The sequence below is a fragment of the Megalobrama amblycephala genome, linkage group LG10 (assembly GCF_018812025.1).
Source record: "Megalobrama amblycephala isolate DHTTF-2021 linkage group LG10, ASM1881202v1, whole genome shotgun sequence".
Taxonomy (NCBI): domain Eukaryota; kingdom Metazoa; phylum Chordata; class Actinopteri; order Cypriniformes; family Xenocyprididae; genus Megalobrama; species Megalobrama amblycephala.
In genome coordinates, this window is record NC_063053.1 from 6,228,712 (window position 1) to 6,250,999 (window position 22,288).

Sequence of the window (22,288 nt, forward strand, 5' to 3'; positions counted from 1 at the left end):
AAGACGACGAACAACTGGGACTCCGGTCAGGAACAGACGAGACAACCACGAACAGGACACCAAACAACGATCTGACAATGGAGACAGGAATGAGGTGAGTATTTAAGGACTGAGGGAATGAGCAGCAGGTGGGGAGAGTGATGGGTGGCAGCTGGGTCCAATAATCACCCACGTGGCCTGGGCACACCCACAAACACACTCGCACACAAACACAAACACACCCACTGCTGTCATAACACAGAGCACGCGACAAGAAGGAAACAATGCATCTGCGAACCGTGACAGTACCCCTCCTCCTAGGAATGCCTCCTGGCATTCCCCGACTCCCTTACCTGTCGATTGTAATCATCGATAAGGGTGTGATCCAGAATGTCCCTGGCAGGAACCCAACTCCTCTCCTCCGGACCGTAACCTTCCCAGTCCACCAAGTACTGAAATCCGCGTCCCCTCCGCCTAGAGTCCAGAATGCGATTTACCGAATAAGATGGTTCCCCATCTATGAGACGCGGCGGTGGGGGAACCGGGGCTGGCGGATTAATCTCAGAATGAAAAACAGGTTTAATTTTGGAGACATGGAAGACGGAATGAATCCTCCTGTACACTGGAGGAAGTTTGAGGCGGACTGCCACCGGACTAATGATCTTGGTGACAGTGAACGGGCCAATGAATTTTGGAGCAAGCTTCTTAGAAACGGGTCGGAGAGGAATATCCTTTGTAGAAAGCCACACTCTTTGACCGACGACGTAAACCGGAGGCCTTGACCGGTGGCGATCGGCCTTGGCCTTGGTGCGTTCCCTCACTTGGAGGAGAGTCTCTCGGGCTCTCGTCCAAGTTCGGTGGCACCTCTGGACAAAGGCGTGGGCAGAGGGGACCGCGACCTCGGATTCCAGACTGGGAAAAATAGGTGGCTGGTAACCTACACTGCATTCAAACGGAGATAGGCCCGTGGACGACACTGGTAAAGTATTGTGTGCGTACTCCACCATTGAGAGTTGTTGACTCCAGGAGGAAGGATTCTTGGAGACCATACATCGCAACGCTCGCTCCAAATCCTGATTGGCTCTCTCAGTCTGACCATTGCTCTGGGGGTGAAACCCCGACGACAGACTAACAGTCGCCCCCAGCAATCTACAGAATTCCTGCCAAAATTTGGAAACGAATTGGGGACCCCTGTCAGAGACCACGTCTACCGGGAGGCCATGAATCCGAAAGACGTGGTCAATGATCGTAACCGCTGTCTCCTTGGCTGAGGGTAATTTGGGCAAGGGAATAAAATGAGCCGCCTTCGAGAACCGGTCCACTACGGTTAAAACAACCGTGTTCCCTTGGGAGGGTGGGAGGGCGGTCACAAAATCTAGCGAGATATGGGACCAGGGTCTCGAAGGGACTGACAGCGGTTGAAGTAACCCATCTGGGGCACGATTGGAAGTCTTACCAACAGCGCAGACTGAGCAAGCCAAGACAAAATCGCGAACGTCACGAGCCATGAGAGGCCACCAGAATCGTTGCTTAACCAAAAACTTAGTTCGACTGACTCCTGGATGACATGCCACGTTGGAACAATGACCCCACTGAATGACCCTGGACCGTAATCCCTCCGGCACAAATAATCGGTTTGGTGGGCACTCGGGCGGAGGCGTTACCCCTTCTAGAGCCGACTTGACTCTCGATTCGACCTCCCATGTGAGTGTGGAGATAACTAATCTCTCGGGAAAAATACACTCGGGAGTAGACGGGCGTTCGGAACGGATCAAAAATACGAGACAAAGAGTCGGGTTTGATGTTTTTGGAACCCGGGCGGTACGAGAGAGTAAAATCAAAACGTCCGAAAAAAAGTGCCCACCGAGCCTGCCTGGAGTTCAATCTCTTGGCAGTTCTGATGTATTCTAGGTTCTTATGATCGGTCCAGACGATGAAAGGGTACCCCAGAGCCCTCTAACCAGTGGCGCCATTCCTCCAACGCTAACTTGACTGCCAGCAACTCTCTGATTACCAATGTCGTAGTTACTTTCGGCGGGAGATAAACGATGAGAAAAAAACGCGCACGGATGCATCTTATCGTCCGCGGAAGCAACGCTGGGACAGACACTGCACCTACCCCCACCTCTGATGCGTCAACCTCCACCACAAACTGCCGTGATGGATCAGGGGCAACGAGAATGGGGGCCGAAACAAAGCGAGCCTTCAAGTTTGGCAAACGCAGCCTCAGCTGCGTCTGACCACCTGAACGTAGTTCTGGGGGAGGTCAAGGCGATCAGAGGTGAGGCTAGTTGGCTGAAGTTGCGAATGAAACGCCGGTAAAAATTGGCGAACCCCAGAAACCTCTGTAGGGCCTTACGGGAATCTGGATTTGGCCAATCCACCACAGCCTTAACCTTCTCAGGGTCCATGCGTAACTCCCTCAGTCGACACGATGTACCCTAGGAAAGGAAACAGACTGTGCATGAAAAACGCATTTCTCCGCCTTGACAAAAAGCCCATTCACTAACAGACCTCTGAAGCACTCGTCCTGAACGTGCTTGTAACGTGTTCCTGGAGAGATGAGGAAAAAATCAATATGTCGTCCAGGTAGACATATAAGAACTGATCGAACCATATCTCTCAGCACGTCATTAACGAGTGCCTGGAAGACCGCTGGGGAGTTGGAAAGCCCGAACGGGCATGACCAAGTATTCAAAGTGCCCCCTAGGGGTGTTAAAGGCGGTCTTCCATTCATCACCCCTCCCTGAATGCGGACCAAATGATAAGCATTCCTTAAATCCAATTTTGTGAAGAATGGATGCTCCCTGCAACCTCTCGAAAGGCTGAAGACATTAACGGCAAAGGATAGGTATTCTTTACCGTAATGTTGTTCAACCCCCGGTAATCAATACAAGGTCGCAGGGAACCATCCTTCTTCCCCAACAAAAAAGAACCCCGCCCCCGCTGGAGAAGAGGAATGGGCGAATGAACCCGGCTGCTAGTGAATCAGAAATATATTTCTCCATAGGCCTCTCCTTTCGGGGACCGAAAGTGAATATAACTTGCCTTTAGGCGGAGACTTCCCTGATACTAGAATCTATGGCACAGTCGTAGGGACGATGCGGAGGAAGAGAAGCAGCCCTGGACTTACTGAACACCTTCCTTCAGGTCCTGGTACTCAATAGGGCACGGTAGACAGATCCACTGCCTTCCTCCTGTAAAACAGAACCAGAAACAGACGAACAAGCAGAGACAAGACAAGACTTATGACACTGAGTGCTCCACTTCCAGGCCACAATGTGAATTCTGGACCCAGTCTACCCGGGGATTGTGTTTGGTGAACCAAGGATGACCAAGGACGACGGGGGTGTGAGGGGAATCAAAAATAAAAAACTTAATCCGATTCCGAATGGTTGCCAGCGGTGATGAGGGTGAGATCTTCAGTTGGTCGGTGAGAGTGATGGTGGGAAGGCTTCTGTCCGTTGAGTGCGTTGAACAGCGATTCTGTCGGTTGAGTGGTTTGAATGAGGGTAATGTGGAAACTTGGTGGCGAAAATGATTGGTCCAATGAAGTTACCTTCTGCCCCAGAATCCAGTAAGTGCGTTGACAGTTGTGAAAGTGATTGCGACCCATCCCAATCTCACCGGGAAGGAGGGTGGATGTGGTTGAGGACTTTCCAGCGGAGATCCCACCCGACAGTAGCCTCAAACTTACTGCCGGGCTTGCCCTTTTAACGGGCAGGCATTGTAAGCGAAATGGCCCGCCTTGCCACAATATAAACAAAGTCCTTGGGACCTCCGCCGTCTCCCGCTCCTCCCGGGAAAGCCGAGCTCGACCCACCTGCATGGGCTTCATGGATCTTGAAAGAGGGACTGACCGTGTCCCTTGCGTTGACCGCTGGAGCCTCAGCCCCGACTTCCTCACTCCTGGTCGAGGCTGAGACTTCTCCAGCTCGGCCCTGGTCAGCCGAGCATCCACCCTGCAGCGGCCAGGTCGACAAGACCATTAAGACGTCTGGTGGGGAGGTCCAAAACGTGTAGATCTTCCCTTTGGACACGGTCAGGCCAACCCATGCAGGAACATGTCCCACTGCGCCTCCTCGTTCCAGTTGACACTCTGCCGCCAGATGTACCGAAATTCGAATGGAATAGTCAGACCACCGACTTCGATCTCCTTGGCGTTCAACGTTCCGCCAATCTGTCTGGGCGGCTTCTCTCCCCGCGACTGCAGCGGTCGAACACTCTCTTCATCTCTGGCGGAGAGTGACTGGAACGAGGTAGCAGCAGGGGTCTTGCGTTCTCCCACACCGCCGTTCCCCAGAATGCGACGCCTGTCCCCGTCAAAAGCGTCAGTACGAAACGCCACTCTGGCTTTGTTCGGTGCTGTCAAAGGTGCGGGGCTGCAGAGCAAAAGTGCAATGAGTACAATGAGTCAGAAAAGCTCTGACAAAATCCTTGGTTCACCTGAATAAGTCTTCGGGTACAGGGAGACGAGGCTCCGAAGCGGCTGATCGCTCAGCGATGGTGTGGGTGGGGAAACGGCCGGTGTGGGCGGCGCAGCGGGGACTACGAAGCAGTTCTGGAGCTTGCTTGGGTGAGCTCGGACACCTGCGCCACGAGACGCCTGCACGGCTCTTCCCGTCTCGTTGAGGTTTCTCTCCTGCTGTTGACTCCATTCCGACGAATGCTGCTGGTTGACGAAATCCTCCAGCGAATGACTGCTGAGTGCTTGCTGCTTCCGTAGCGAGGTCAGATCGTTCTGTCATGATTGATTACAGGAAGCAAATGCAAGTGGTAACGCCGTTTATTGAACAACAAGCAGTAACAGAAACACAGTCAATGAGAACGTGCAGGCTACAGGTAGGCGCAGGGACTGAGATGGTCGGCTGGTGACGTGGCGTGGTGACTGAAGAGTGGCGGTGAGATAAATCCAGGATCCAGACAAAAGACAAGGCACGAAGACAGTAATCCACAGAAGACGACGAACAACTGGGACTCCGGTCAGGAACAGACGAGACAACCACGAACAGGACACCAAACAACGATCTGACAATGGAGACAGGAATGAGGTGAGTATTTAAGGACTGAGGGAATGAGCAGCAGGTGGGGAGAGTGATGGGTGGCAGCTGGGTCCAATAATCACCCACGTGGCCTGGGCACACCCACAAACACACTCGCACACAAACACAAACACACCCACTGCTGTCATAACACAGAGCACGCGACAAGAAGGAAACAATGCATCTGCGAACCGTGACATTATTTGCATTGCTACACATACAAGTTCACATATCAGCATCAAAAAAGCAGTTATGATGTCATTCAAATGACCTTTAAATTGATTTACCGGCATTACTAGCAGATCCTGTTCACGCATGTAAAATTCTCTAAAATTAATTTAGTGTATAACCACTATAGGGTCATAACACCCTATATAGAATCACATAATCAGAAATAGCCAAATTTCACTCTTTTACAGTGCTTGTCCCCCCTGTGTATAGTTACAGCTTTGAATTAATGTAAAAGGCTGTTTGTGTGCACCTGTTGAAATGCCATTTGTATAATTTCAGCATATTGACTGCATCTGAAACATAGCCTTGTACAACTTCAGTGACATGTTTTTAATTCGTAAATAATAAAGAAACTATGAATCTAAGAAAGGCATTTTAAATGCAGGTTTATATAATGTTGCAGTATAACATTAACATGTGTTTCACTCATTTGCTGATTTGTATGTATGTGTGTGTGTGGGCTGTCACACAATACTAATGAGATCACATTGCCTTGAGACAGTACGACATATTGAACAGATTGCACTTCTGTCTCTCACAACCTTGTTTTTGTTGGCATCAAATTACTACATTAAAAAATGCTGGATTAAAAACAACCCAAGTTAGGCTGAAAACAGACAAACCCAGCAAATGGGTTGTTTTAACCTAGCGGTTGGGTTAAATGTTTGCCCAACCTGCTGGGTAGTTTTATTTAACTCAACCATTACTGTATTTCTTGCTTAAAATGAATCCAAAATATGTTGGAAATGAACATTTATTAATATGTTTAATAAATTAACATTATTTAATGTTTAATGAATAATAATTAAACAATAAACATTTATTAAAATGCTTATTAATAAATGTTCACCTTTTGATTATTATTGTTGCCTCCCGTAATTATGTGTCAGATTTTTAGTTTCCAACCTATTTTGGGTTCATTTTAAGCCAGCCATATAGTAATTTTTAAACAATAGTTGGGTTAAATCAAACTACCCAGCATGTTGGGCAAACATTTAATGCATCCAATCGCTGGGTTTTTTCATCTTCAGCCCAACTTGGGTTGTTTTCAACCCATCATTTTTTAGAGTGTAATACCAGAGCTGTCAGAATAACCCTGAAGAAATCATTGTATACAATTATTGAAGGTATTGACATGAGCATCAGGATCTTAGCTTAGATATGTCTTTGTTGAAAGTTTTGAAATTGTGAAATTGATTTTAGATAAGTGCAAATTTAAGGTAAAGTATGAGGGTTGTAAGGCATGTAGAGGCCTCTCATGTTGGACTGGCCAGCTGATAGGAGTTTCATATTCAGCTTTATATTCAGACAGTCTGTTTCCTGTACTGACACATTCTGCTTTTTTACATCCTGCAGAATATATCGCCATAGCAGCTTGTGTTTTTGTGCTGTCACTGAAGGGAAATATGAGACAAACTCTCTGTCAGTATGTCTGATGTAGTCTATTCTCTGTACGACAGGACGAGATATGCGCAAGTTGTTTTGGTGTGTGTATTATTTTCTTGCTCCAGAATATGAGTGCTGTGGTATATGCCAGCCCTACATGCATACTCTCTTTAGAGAGAGTGTTTTGCTGGAAAGAGGTACCTGACAATTAAGGGAGTCAGAAAGTGGGGAAAGAAAAACCTCAGTCACGGCTGACTTCACCTCATAAATATCCCCTTAAACTGCAACAAATGAATGTAGGCCACAGGTGTGGGAGTATGTGTGCTGGCTCCATGTGCATGTGTTTATGCCTAAGTGTGAGCATGTTGGTGTAAATACGTGAGTTTGTGTTGGGGTTGCCAACTTCAGGAAAGGAAAATAAAGGACAATCGTGGTTCTTCATAGGAAAATCAGGAACTGAATATGTACAAAATATTTGTACTGTACCACACAGTGTATGTCAGTATCTGCAGTTAAGCATATGTATAAAAGACGTAAGGTTCCCAGACATAAACACATTTGGATCATTCTGTGTCAAATCAATCAAATTTCAGAAACTTTCCCGGCTCAAATTTTTGATTTTGTTAATATTTTTCTGAAGAAAGAAAGCCAAAATATTATCCCTTTCACACGTACGTTTAAAATATTCTAGCTGACCTCCCAATGTGAGTTTTTTAAGGCGACTGTTATTTTAGAAAGTTTTACCTTATTATTTCCATGGCGGTGCGTCATGCTTGACACACCCACAGCCACAATAGCGGTGAATGACAGATGTATCGCTTTTATTCCACTTTTCCCTTTTTTATTGAAAATATTCACAAACTTGTTAGCTATGTCATCAACTACCTGATATTCCGGTTCTAAAATACATGTAGGTGAATGTGTTTTGTCTTTTAAAAACCTTTATAACGATCATGTTAGCTGATCTATAACGTGCGATAGTGACCGCCACGCAATTCAAAGGATCGTATCTGTCGGATTTACATCAATTCCTCCACTTCTCCTGAAATACATGTAAGTAAGTGGCTGTTAGATCAGGGTAGACGCTAATAAACGGGACGAGGGAGGTCATGTATGGGACAAATCAGTTAGGCCCAATATAAGGGATGTCCCAGCTAATACGGGACAGTTGGCAACCCTAGTTTGTGTGTATCGGTGTTATTGTGTTTTGTAGATATGTGACTGTTTAGTGACCATTTTAGAGTGCACGGCTAGTGTATGTCATATTCATGTTTGCACGCTGATTGTTTGTATTTATCATTTTGAAGCAAAAACTCTAGTCTACAACCTCCAATACCCAGAAGTGTTGTAAACACATATTTTGTATTTGTTTTGTGGTCATATTTCAGTGACTTAAGTTTTTTGTTTTTACAATAACCACGCATAAAGGTTATTCTCTCAAAAACACAAACATGTACATACATGTTGCTCATATATTATGGTAGCCTAGTTCGTGCTGAATACAGTGTAATGACACTTTTGCCAGTAATATATTTATAAGCAACTGAAAAAAGCACAAATGTCAGGGCATGTCAAAACTTCTCCAGTGCCCCAAAAATCCTCAGACCCCAGAGGGTTAAAGTTTTTTTGTTTTGTTTTGTTTTGTTTTGTTTTTTAAACCTCTTTTAAAAGATTTTGTCAATATGACACCTTTTTTAAAATCTGGCAAAATCAGAGTCTTCATCCTGAAATGTCAATATTTAACCTTCAATGAGTTCAAAAAGTCACACAGGCAAGTTTAATAGTGAGTTTAATTTTTTTTTTTTTTATTATTATTTTAAATAAATTTAAGTAATTATGCTTATATTTTCACAGGCCACAGCCATGATATGTCAACTCAAAATAGTTTAAATAATTTCCCTAAGCTGATCTTGGTAATAGCAATCAAAACCAGAAAAACAAAATTGCTTCTGAATTTAATACTTGTAAGATATACAAAATAAGGTTATTTTGTCAACACCGCAATATTTTCTGTGTGAGCGTAGTGACAATTCACTAGATGGATCTGAAGATCAGTTTGAAACCATCCTCTAGTCTAAATTCACAAGTTTTTTTTAAAGTGAATGCTAGATTGATCAATATTTCTAATAACTGTTTCACACATTATTTTGTATCTGTCAGTGTTGACATTTATAGAGTGAATGGTGAGGGAAAACACATTTTGAGAGAAATGAGAAGCCAGAGACTGCACCTGAACATGTTAAACATGATTAATCCATAATAATTCCTGAAAAGATAACCTTTTATTGTTGTAGCCTGTTTTGTCCTGTTACTGAAGAATCAGTGGTAGATAAAACTTGTTTTATCTTCTTTGTTCTCATACTTTAATCAAAAACGTTTCCTCACATTGTGTTATTTAACACACACACATAGATTTTTTTAAGTCTTTTGTTAATCGTGGTTTTAATTTCTCTTCCAGAGGCTCCCTCCTCAGGGATGGCTAAGAATGGATACTTCTATCAAGAGATGGGTGAGTAAATGTTTGTAGGAGTTGGTTCGTGTGTGTTTGTTTGTTCAGCACATGGCCGGGAGGAGAGGTGTGAAGGTCGAGTTAGGAGTAAAACACGGGCAGAAGGAAACTTCTTCCTACAATATATAAAGCATACACTCTAAAAAACACTGGGTTAAAAACAACCCAATTTGGGTTGCTTTCAACCCAAGGGCTGGGTAAATATAGGAAATACAGAACACATGTTTGGTTAATTTTACCCAGCAAATTGGGTTGTTTATTTAACCCAGCATAATGGGTTGATACATACTTGAATTAATGTTTACGGATTAACTTAACTTCTCTAAACTTTTTTTAACTACTCCACACAGCCACTGATTTGCATGATAATTCCTTTATTTTCAATCATATTTGATAATATAGCATATTGTATAGCGTTTTTAATACATATTTCCTACATTTAAGCTTGTTTAACAAATATTAGAAGTAAAAATTAAACATTTAGAAGTTATTCAAGTGTAATCGACCAGTCTCTGTTGTCCTGTTTCCACCGTAACGCCGCTGGATCTCGTGCTGGAGATGGCTCGTGTTTGGTGGGGAAACTGCTCACTTCAGCCGAAATATGCTGTGACTGACTCCATAAATAATCAGTGTACAATTCTGAGAACATATTTTAACATCCAAAGTATTTATATTCTGTATCTTTTTGAATAAAATCATAACATTTTATGCAAGGCATCAGATGTTTCCATCTCGCGAAAAGGCCGACGCAACACTCGTTTAGGTGACTCACATGACGCCCATGTATGTTGCTTTGCATAAAATTAAACAATATACAGAAGAATAATGAATTTTTAGATAAAATAAAATGTACACAAACCTGTATTTTACCGAAGACATGCAACAATTTGATGGAGCTGCTCTGCTCTTTCCTGAAGAGGTTGCAAAAAGCCTGTGATAAATAACTCAACCCCTGGGTTGTTACGTTTGACCCAGAATCTGGGTAAAACAAAAACTACTCAAACACTGGGTTTTTACGTCTAACCCAGGAGCTGGGTAACACAAAAACTACCCAAACACTGGAAAAATCCCAAGCAAATGTGCCTGGAAATGTTGTCTGTAAAATAAAATGTGTAAAATTTTGTTCAGATTTCTCAAGTATTTTCTCATTATGCCATTTCAGAAATCACTATGTCATCTCTCTCTCTCTCTCGGTTCAATTCAAGGGGCTGTTGTTTATACGTATGTAATTATAACAAAGTAATGGGGGTATTTTCAATAAATGAGTTAATTTGTTCATGAATAGGCTCTCAGCGAATCAAACACTTATGAATATGATCAACCACGGTGCTTTGAGCTTGAAAGAGCCAGCGAGAAAAGGGAAAAAAGGGGAGCGCCGTCGTCAGGGAGAGGAATATCCTCTCGTCCGCTCACCGTAGGTCCAGGGCGGTAGAGTCAATGAGCACACATGGATTAACAGCCCCCTCTCCTCTTCAGCTTTACATAGAGAATAATAGAGGGAAGGATTAGTGAATAAATGAATAGATGAGGAGAAAGATATGGAACCGATAGCCACTCACATGCCACATTCAGCCAGAGAAGCGAGAACAATAACGAGCTGCCGTGTGTGGATAAATCACAGCTTTAGCCACACTCTGGCTACACAGTCACATCTGTGGGGTATTAAACCCTAAGAGCAGTTCGTATATAACAGGAAAAAGAGAGAAATTAATGGATTATTGAAGCCTTGTTGTTTTTGCGTTGAGGAACTGTCTAATTGTGCTGAAATGTCAATTTCAGATGTAAAAGAATTAATTAAATGTACAGTACAGCATATTAAATATGGATCTTAACTGTATGGATTATAATAGGATGTAAAATAGAAAGCCACATGATGAATCAGAGTTCATCATAACAAAAATGAGAAGAAACTAAATTATTTATATAAAATATAATATGTGAATTTTTGGGAATGTCTTTTTTTCACTGTAAATTATAGAGTATTTCATAGGTTTTACTTTCAAAACATACATTTGACAGTATTTTACTGTCAAATTACATAACCATTTACAGTTTTTTCACAGTATATGTTAAGGTAACTTGCAGTTAACCAATTAACAGGTTTTTACTGCATTTTTACAAGCATTTATTATGTATCTGTGTGTGTGTGTGTGTGTGTGTCAGGGTATAAAAATATAATATTTGTTAAAAAGTGTATGTGGAATGAGGCTGTTGTGTGTGTGTGTGTGTGTGTGTGTGTGTGTGTGTGTGTGTGTGTGTGAATGTCTGTCGGTGTATAAAAATATAATATGTGTTAAAAAGTGTATGTAGATTGAGGCTGTTGTGTGTGTGTGTGTGTGTGTGTGTGTGTGTGTGTGTGTGTGTGAATGTCTGTGTCGTGTATAAAAATATAATATGTGTTAAAAAGTGTATGTAGATTGAGGCTGTTGTGTGTGTGTGTGTGTGTGTGTGTGTGAATGTCTGTGTCGGTGTATAAAAATATAATATGTGTTAAAAAGTGTATGTAGATTGAGGCTGTTGTGTGTGTGTGTGTGTGTGTGTGTGTGTGTGTGTGTGTGTGTGTGTGAATGTCTGTGTCGGTGTATACAAATATAATATGTGTTAAAAAGTGTATGTAGATTGAGGCTGTTGTGTGTGTGTGTGTGTGTGTGTGTGTGTGTGTGTGTGTGTGTGTGTGTGTGTGTGTGTGTGTGTGAATGTCTGTGTCGGTGTATAAAAATATAATATGTGTTAAAAAGTGTATGTAGATTGAGGCTGGTGTGTGTGTGTGTCGGTGTATAAAAATATAATATGTGTTATAAAGTGTATATAGATTGAGGCTTTTGTGTGTGTGTGTGTGTGTATAAAAATATAATATGTGTTAAAAAGTGTATATAGATTGAGGCTTTTGTGTGTGTGTGTATGTGTGTGTGTGTGTGTGTGTGTGTGTGTGTGTGTGTGTGTGTGTATAAAAATATAATATAATATGTGTTAAAAAGTGTATATATTGAGGCTGTTGTATATGAATGTGTCTGTAGCCTGGTTTCCATCCCAGGATTTATTGCAAAAAAAATGCAAATTTAAAATGTTTAGCGATATAGCTGATGGAAATGTCATTTGTCGATAAAACTTCTCAAATGTCGGCTTTTTCCATTTGTGTTTAGTGCATAAAATCTATATACATAGTTCAAATGTTGCAAAAATGAGTTTGGAAACACTTTTTGTCTAGAAAAGGGGCTTTAACGTGAATAAATATGGTGTCACATGACAGAATTATGCAGCGTCCGTGCATTCGTGTGTTGAAGCACTGTTTCTCCCTAACTGTTCATCACAAGGATGAGGAAAATACTGTCTTGAAAATCTCTGCAGCTCAACAAAAATATGCTGGGTGTCTGTTAAATTAAGGAAGACTGTTGGAGTTTTCAACGCTGACAAATAGAAAGGTCAAATAAAATACACAACTTCTATATCTGAATAAATAAAAGTAATGCCATAAAATCGTGAGTCTGTCTTATAGATTAATGATTAAACGGGTCTAGGCTACATGACAAATGATAATCGCAGATATGACACTTAAAATAAAATAATTTTATAAGTGCAATTTCTTAATATAGAATTTTATCTCAAATAAATTAGGAAAGTAAAGTAGACTCCAAAAAGCTCTAATAACATTTTTGAAATGTTATGTGAGAATAAGCTTCAGTTAAGCTAATGCAGACCACTTAAAAATATTTTTTTTGCACATATTTGCTTTGTCGATAACAAAACGGTGCAAAAACTGGATGGAAACTTGGCTTGTGTCAGTGTATAAAAACATAATATGTGTTAAAAAGTGTATATAGATTGAGGCTGTTTTGTGTTTGTGTCTACTCTTAGAGCAGAGGGAGAGAGAAGAACATGAGGAGGGGAGCGAGGAGCGAGAGGAGGGCCAGGACTCTCCCATCCCATCAGGAGATGACATTCATCTCTACGGCAACCAGACACACCAAGGAGGGACAGGTCAGTGAATATGTGTGTGTTTGTGAGCGAGTTCAGGGTGGGATGGCAGTTAGACCCAGAGCTGTTGATTAGCTCTGGAGATGCTCAGGTTAGCAGGTCAGCTGTCGCCACGGCAACAGTCTCAGGTGTGCTGTGATTATGTCGTGACACCCCCACCAAACCCACACATGGTGACAGGTCACCTGTTGTCACTCAAAACCACACGAGTTGTCTTCTCTTTCTGTCTTCAGTCTGCAGGAAAATGTAATCTAAGGTGACAATTGGGGGAAAAAAGATCCATTTTAATTTACTCTTTAGCATATAGTGCATGAAAAAGGCCAAATATGCAACACAAATAATTGCTATGAAACCCCTGAGAAACATCCTTTGAAGTCTGCAAGGAAAAATGGAAAGCAGTTGTTATTTGAATTCATAATATCTATGTATCTTTGTGTGTTTTTGTATATATAAACATTACTGTTTCTTGATTTAACTCTTATTTTAAATCAGATGGGATGCCAGCAGTACTTGAACCACCAACTAACATTTTATCCAGTTTTCTAAATCCATAATGAAGGTTCACCAGGCAGCACTACTAAAACTTTATTTACAACAAGGGTGCCCAATCCTGTTCCTGGAGAGTTCAGATCCAACCCTGATCTAACACACCTGTCTGTAATTATCAAGAGCTTCTGAAGATCTTAATTAGCTGATTCACTTGTGTTTGAAAAGGGTTGGAGCTGAACTTTGCAGGAAGGAAGATCTCCAGGAACAGGATTGGGCACCCCTAATTTACAGTAATCAACAAAGGTCAAAATAAATGAGGAGAAATAATAATTTACCACAGTCAAAGACATGGGATTACAATTCTTAGTGGACTGAATTAGCAGTAGGCAATTTGCCTGGTAATTTTTGCAGCAGTTGTGTAAGAAAGGATTAGAATCACAAAGTGTCTGTGAAATACACATTTAGCTAACATCCTCAGATAAAACTAGTCCTGTCCGAACAGAGCTCTTGTAATCTCTTCTAAACCCATACATTGACTGTGAGCCACATCTGAAAAAGGTGCGTTTACACAAACTTAAGTACTTAAATACCAATGAATCACATGCTCAAAAATTGATTGTTGATATACATATAGTTTTCCCCCCTAGTATAGTTTTTCAAGGACAAATATGGACAAACCCAACTGTTGGGTTAAAAATTTAATTTAAAAAACTTAACCCATCGGTTGGGTTTGTCCATTTTTGACCCAAATTTGGGTTGAAACAATTGCACATTCACAGGCTCCTATTTTTGTCTGTGCATGCAGCAACTGCAACCCCATCATGCATGTTTACACTTTAAAAAATGCTGGGTTAAAAACAACCCAAGTTGGATTAAAATATGAACAAACCCAGCAGTTGGGTTAAATGTTTGCCCAACCTGCTGGCTAGTTTTATTTAACTCAACTATTGATTAAAAATTATGGCTATATGGCTTGCTTAAAATGAACCCAAAATAGATTGGAAATTAAAAATCAGACACATAATTAACAGATGCAACAGTGATAATCAAAAGGTGAACATTTATTAATAAGCAATTTAATAAATGTTTATTTAATTATCATGTATTACACTTGTTAATAAATGTTCATTTATTAAACATATTATTAAACCTATTTTTGGTTCATTTTAAGCAAGCAACTAATTTTTAAACAATAGTTGAGTTAAATAAAAACTACCCAGCAGGTTGGGTCAAACATTTAACCCAACCGCTGGGTTAAAACAACCCAATCGCTGGGTTTGTCCATATTTAACCCAACTTGGGTTGTTTTCAACCCAGTATTTTTTAGAGTGTGGTTAGTTAATCACAAATCATTTACATATTAGAAGTTTTATAGGTGCCTTAGCAAAAATATCCTGCTTAATAAGCACCATAAAAACAGCCATGTAAAACTAGAACTGTTTTTGGTGCAAGAAACCTTGACTAACATTATAATTGGACTTCAAGGAGCAAAATATTCTACAATATATCCCTATTAAAGATTTTTGCTTCATTTACTGTTTTGGAAAAAGAAAACATTTAAACGTTCTAATATCCTATGGATGATGTAACATATCTATTATTAGGGTTGCTATTTGCCCTGACGCGCCGCACGCTGTTGAAAGTGAACACAGCTTCTGTAATATCAGTAGACAGGTGACCCAGAATCAGACAAGGAAATGTTCTCTCTCTGTTTACTCAGATACAGTTAGTTCTGTTTTAAATTCTCTTTTCTGCGTGAATGACTCCTGCTGTGCATTTGGTGGGCTCACATTAGGATGAGTGGGGTTTGTTCACACTTTGTCTCATCCGGTCTGATGTTCTGTCATCCTCAGCGCACAAGCCGTCAGCACTTGTCTAGATTAAAACCAAATTCCACTCCTCTGACATACTGCTAAGAGTTTGAACTGTGTAGGATGTGTGTGTGTGTGTGTGTTTGAATATTTATAAACCATGGCCTCCAAACATTTAGTTTTAAGTTATAATTCCCCTGATTTCAGCAATTGGCTGGACCAAACACCCTGCCACGTTATTTAGCAAACTGCTGGGTTTTTAATGCTGCTTGATTGCTGGGGGTGAGGCAGAGGCAGTGGGAAATAATTATACTCTACAAAAATAAAACAAATATTACCTAATATGAAATCGAATGATGTCTAAAGCACTGGTTTTCCTAAAGTAACACGGTCCTACGCCAATCAATATTATTTTAGAAGGAGGCAGCATCTCGTTTGCCTCCTTTAAAGCCTGTTGCGTTCTTGTTGAAGTTTTATAGCATGCTGTAAATGTGATGGGAGAGCAGTGAAATATATCCTTCTTAGCAGCACTAGGATTCTTTCACAATTTTTAGCCTGAATTGGTCAGATTGGTGGAAATGGATGAACTAATGTCAGAGTAAAAGCTCATCCTCTCTGCCATGACTACTTGCTGTTGCATTCAGATCAAAATGACTTAAAACAAGAAATTATCTGAGTTTTTAGTGACCACATAGCTCGGTGAAATAAAAAATTCAGCACCATGCCCACAACCTTCTCCACACTCTTAGTGCTTCCTGAGGAAAAATGAATTCAGCATACTTTAATAGTGTGTTAATATGGTGGGTCTTGGGTTCAGTAAGATTTCTTTTAAAGAGAAATTTCTTTTATTCAGCAAGAATGCATTAAATTGATTAAGTGTCAGTAAAGACATTTATAATGTTACAAATGATTTCTATTTCAAATTAATGTTGTTCTTTTGAACATTCTATTCATTGAAAAAATCTGGGAATGAATCATGTTTCCACAAAAGTATTAAGCAGCAAATCTGTTTTCCACATTGATAAAAATAAGTTTCTTGGTCCCACTTTATATTAAGTGGCCTTAACTACTATGTACTTACATTTAAATTAATAATTTGATACAATGCACTTATTGTGTACATACATGTTTTTACATTGTACTTATATTTTAAAAACACCTGCATGTAATTACATCTGCAATTAATTTCTGTAATTACATCTATAATTACACTGTTGACCCATCCCTTACACCTTACCCCTACCCTTAAACCTACCCATACCACCAAAGCTTTCCCTAACCTTACCCGTATTCCACCTCAATAGCAGCAAAAGTGTTTTGCAATTCAATATGAACCCAATAAGTACATTGTATTTATTTTTTGATGTAAGTGCATGGTAGTTAAAGGCAGGGTAGGTAAGAAATTTTGTTCCAAATTTGTTTAAACTTTCTATATATATACATGCATAATTAAAATGTAAGAACTCTGATAAAAAGAGTATAAAAATCGAGTGACTCTAGACCGTTTAATCTGTATTAAACACAGCTCATTATTTCCATCCGGGACGAAACATAGGATTGGCTTAGGCGGCTGTCACTCTCTCGCAACCATGGCAACCACCCTTTTGCCACACATGACCTGCCCACTTGCGCGCGCACGTTTGATTTGGGGAATCCAAGAGGCATGGATCCTAGGAATACCAAAACAATGGCAGAGAAACAGCAAGCTAAATGCACAGTATCGGCCTATGCAGTTAGTGAAGGCAAACCAGGCAAAAAAAGGAAGACAGTAACAGTACAAGAAAAGGCAATGAACAAAAAGTCTTTGGATAAACAAAGAAATAAAACGCGAGTTAATATCGGCGTGGCTTTCCAGCGATGGCGAGAACTGAGGGAACTCAAGGGGCTGAAAAGTGACTCCTTGATGGCTTTATTTCTGCTGGACAGGTAAATCTTTCTTTTTGTATTTTGATCATACGTATTTTTTTGTTTATTTTTTCATGAAGCATGTGTCATTAGCACACTTAGCTGCGTAATATAGCTAACATAACATTACTTAGCGAGCCGTAGTAGAGACGATAAATAATGATAGCTATAGTGTTGAATTGTGCATAATTTTACCCTCTGTCTAACTCTTTTACCATGTTCACCTGTAAGTTTACCTGCACGTTTTTTTTCGCCTTTGTTTTGTTTTTATATTCTCTACCTATGTTTACTGATGTCTTTATCTTGTATCTGTGTGTGTCGTACACACTTTGTTGTATGTGTGTGTTATTATTTTGTGTCTGCAATGCAGTTGTGAGTTGATATTTGAGTGTATGTTACTCTGTTGATCTGTAGAACAACGTATATGTTATGAATCTTACACGAAATTCATCTTCATCACAGTGTAAATGATGGTAATGGAAAAACGTGTATCATGCAACCTGTTTTTAGCTTTGCCTTATAGATAACTAGCTCGTTAGCGAATCAAAAAATATATATTTTAAACTTTACCAATATCAATATGCTAGCTTGATAGTGAGTACTAAAATACATCTTGTTTGTTTATCTTCATAATTATAAAGTTATTTTTATTACATGTGATTCTGACATGATGTCACTACATGCACTGTGCTCCTTCCTCTCCGCTCGTCTCAGGTAAATAACGCGTCTTCCAGCTCAGTGGTCGGAGTCGCACGTTCATGCGTTTTGGGGGCGTGGCTTTGGAAGGAGCCCAGAAGGGAGGGGGTGGAGTGAATGGAAATAATGAGCTGTCTTTAAAACAGTCGTGAGAGGTCTACAGACACTCGATTTTTATACTTTCTTTTTCAGAGTACTTACATTTTAATTATGTATTGATATATAAATAAAGTTTAAACAAATTTTGAAAAAAAAAAATTTATACATTTTTTTGCCTACCCTGCCTTTAAGGCCACTTAATATAAAGTGGGACCAGTTTCTTTAGCACCAAATCAGCATATTAGAATGATTTCTGAAGGATCATGTGACACTGAAGACTGGAGTATTGATGCTGAAAATTCAGCTTAGCCATTACAGAAAGAAATAACATTTTAAATTATACATAAATAGAAAAGTTATTTTAAATTTGAATTGGTAATAATGTTTTAAAATATTACTGTTTTATTTTTGATCAATAAATGCAGCCTTGGTGAGCATAAGAGATTTCTTTCAAAAACAACTTTTGAATGTTTATATGACCCACACTGTAAAACTCAATAAGTTCAGAATACTCAAAACATTTGAGGAAACTTACTACCTCAAACCATTCAATTAAACTAACTCATTTTTTTTTAAGTTAGTAGAACTTAACATTTTTGTGGGGCAGAACCGAGAGCTGTGGAAGTGGAGCAAGGCCAGTGTGGTGCACAGGTGTCTCTCATTAATAGGGGTGTAACGATACGCTCAGGTCACGATATGGTACGTATCTCGATACGGAGTTCACGGTATGATACGTATCACGATATTTTGAACAAAATCTTATTTGAATTTCAGTTTAATTTATTTAAAAAACATTAACAAATTTCAATAATTTTCCTTGTTTTACATACAAGATCACATTTCAGGTTTAATAAAAACCAATTAACAGCTGAATAGGTCTGTCTGTCACTGAAAAAAAAAAAAATGTTAAAATGAACATAAACTTAGAATTAAAGGTCCGGTTCTTCATGATCCCATGTTTCAAACTTTAGTTAGTGTGTAATGTTGTTGTTAGAGTATAAATAAAATCTGTAAAATTTTAAAGCTCAAAGTTCAATGCCAAGGGAGATATTTTATTTAACAGAAGTCGCCTACATCGAACGGCCAGTTTGGACTACATCCCTCTACTTCCTTCTTTAATGACGTCACTAAAACAGTTTTTTGACTAACCTCCGCCCACAGGAATACACAAGAGTTGCGTTTGTAGACTGTGTTTGTCGCCATGTCATCGAAACGCTGTTATTTTCATCCCGCAGTCCAATCACCGGGTCTGATTCCGGCTCAAATTGATAGGGTAAAATTAAAGACATGTTTACAATAACACTGAGCGCTGCATCTCCACGTTATGGTAAGAGGCGTGACTTTTCCGGGCACGGTGCGCTAAGCTGCTGTCGAATCACAACACAGGAACCGCTGGCACAATCAGAACTCGTTACGTATTTCTGAAGGAGGGACTTCATAGAACAAGGAAGTCATCAGCCCGTTTTTATGACAGTGGAAACAGCGGTATACAGATAAGTAAATTATGTGAAAAATACTGTTTTTTTACACGCGAAACATGAACACATGTTATATTGCAAACTATAAACACAATCAAAGCTTCAAAAAACCACGAAAAACGGGACCTTTAAGAATCCTAAGGGACAGTTCACATACTGCGCTCTGCGAACTGCGCTCGCCAAGAGGATCAGGAAGTTTCAGCAAAGGATAAATTGATTTCTAGCCCTTGCATTAGCTTTATTACTAGATATATTTATGGAGATAGGATATAAAAACCACCTTGTACAGCTATGATCAGCTGTTCGGCTAAGATTTTGACGTTTTGTTACGGAAAGGCTATAGTTGAACGGTTGGTTCTTGTCACATGGCCTGCGGTGCACTTGCGGCATTCTGAAAAGTTCTGAAAATTTGGAAAATACGCGTCACGACCGCGTTGCTTCCATTATGAGCGCGCCTGCCGCGTGGCTACATTTGAAATAACTGACTTGCACGCGGAAAGGACGCAATATGTGAACGGCCCCACAGAACTTCTTAAAGCAAAGCATCACGAGCATCTTTTGCTTTTCTGTGAGCACAGCTGTTCCTGTGGCACTGCGGTGAAAGAAAGCCACGACTTTTCTCACGTGGCCAAGCAAGAGACTGACGCGAGAAACGTTTAAACCTGTTTGCAAGATCCGATGTGTGCGCGAAACACTTACTGAACTAGAGAGCTGATTGAGACACACCCTTAATATGCGGTGACAGCCCGGCTTCTCTCACTGCCACCTCCATGTTACAGAGTAGGTCACGTCGGCAGCTCAACCAATAAGATTAGACTGCAGTCTTATCGTAAAAGTATTGACATCACTCTACGATACATATCGTAACATTTTTGCATCGCGAAATATCGTACTGTGATATATCGTTACACCCCTACTCATTAACAATCACGTCACCCGCATCCCTTCGCTCTCACAGTCTCAGCCTCGCCCAACTCATCTTAATGTTAATTACATACAGTTCATTTTCATAAACATCACATTCAGATCTTGGTTAAATGTTAGATAGCAAACAACACATGCTATTATAACTATCAAAGAGACTGTCATTAGATACTTGCATGTATATAATCAAACAGCATACAGTATGTACGGTCTTAAAAGTTTTGCAGCCCATCCTCAACCTAACCTCTACTCTTCACCACAATGGTAACCCTACAAAACTAACATAACAGAACCCCCTATAAATTCCAACATACCACAACATTAAACACCAATTTAATCTTGTGCAAAAACACTTTTTTCTGTTAAGTACAATGAACTTTCATTATTATTTGAGTGAAACAAACTCATTTCATTTAATTAATTTCACTGTTCGGTTTTACAGTGCATATATACAGAATTATTACAGTATTTGTTGCTAGTTGGTTTGTTGATAGTTGGTAAATTTCCAAATTTACCACACACAAAGTAACTCACTATGTAAACTTCAATCAAACATGAATTGACATTAGACTAAAGTAAACACAGAGAGGGGCTTTTCCTCCTCTTTTCAGAAGACCACGGGGGTGACATATGTCCGACTATTAACAGCCTCCGGCAAATCATTGATGCTGGTTTGATTGGATGTGGTTTTGAGAAGTGGCTAATTGCTGAATTCTCTTTGGATTAGGGTTTGCACCAGTGTAGTTTGAGCTCAATTAATGCTGCCTTTTATCTTATGTTAATACAGAGGTTTTGAGTTTTATATCCAGCAACTCGCTGAGCTTTAATTAGGTGCTTAGATATTGCAGTGCATTTCAGTTCAACATGAAATGACCTCACATAATTGTTAAATGTATATTGCGTACTTGTAAACATCTCAAAAAGCTGATGAAAACTGGAACATTATGGAATGACAGAAGGATGGAGGTGTAGAGAAAAAAAGAACCTGTTTGACATTGTGACTGTAAGCCATTAAAAGCCATTTTCAGAGAGGTTATGTAACCTTATTAGTTTAACACATAGACTAACCTCTTATTAAAACCCAAAGTTATGCTTTTAAAGTGGTGCTTTTATTCTCATTTTCCCCTTTTAATCCCAAACCCATCCGAGGGCTGTTTAATCTTGGAGCTAAGGCAGTGGAGGAGTCAGCCGCGGGCCGCGGTAATCCTGCCTGAATATCTCTTTCCAGGGGCAGGACTTCTTGCGGCCACGCGCACAGAACGGAGGGATCTCTATTTGATAAAGGCTGTCTGCTTTATATAATCTCTATATAGAGGAGGACTTGCCATCACGTGCAAGCTGAACCTGCAAACCTGAGGACAATACCAAAAATGAATTAAGCAAATAAAGGACAGGCAGGGACACGGCAACACATGCGTGTACACGAGTTTATCCCGCCCCTTCAAAGTTTGGATGATGCTCGTGATCCATGGAGTATGCTGTGCTGTATTTGGTGGTTACTAATAAACAGTGTTGTGGGAGAGATATTTTGTTTTGTATTCAGGGACTGAACTCGTTTCATTGCAGATATTTGTGATGTTGACTTATATTGAGGAGATCACAATAGGGGCTCTCTGATGCAGATGGCTTTTATGTTCACTGTTGCTGTTTTTTAAACACTTTTATGCTATCGGAGTGTTTTCTCTGAAAGTAGTTGTTCTTAAAAACTTTAAAGCTGCTTTATGATGGTTGTTGTTTTTTGGCACACTGTATTCACCCCTCAGG

The 22,288-nt window shown here is 40.2% G+C and overlaps 1 protein-coding gene across 10 annotated transcripts in view; it reads left to right on the forward strand.

Annotated features, from left to right (window-relative positions):
- Positions 1-22,288, forward strand: part of slc4a11 (solute carrier family 4 member 11) — a 103,330-nt gene that overhangs the window by 27,768 nt on the left and 53,274 nt on the right. For 7 of the 10 annotated variants that reach the window (XM_048204167.1, XM_048204164.1, XM_048204169.1 and 4 more), the window contains exons 2-3: positions 9,097-9,147; positions 13,003-13,125. In XM_048204167.1, coding sequence (XP_048060124.1) covers positions 9,097-9,147; positions 13,003-13,125 — 174 coding nt within the window. The remainder of the gene's footprint in view (positions 1-9,096; positions 9,148-13,002; positions 13,126-22,288) is intronic. The other 3 variants (XM_048204173.1, XM_048204172.1, XM_048204174.1) reach the window with 1 other exon arrangement.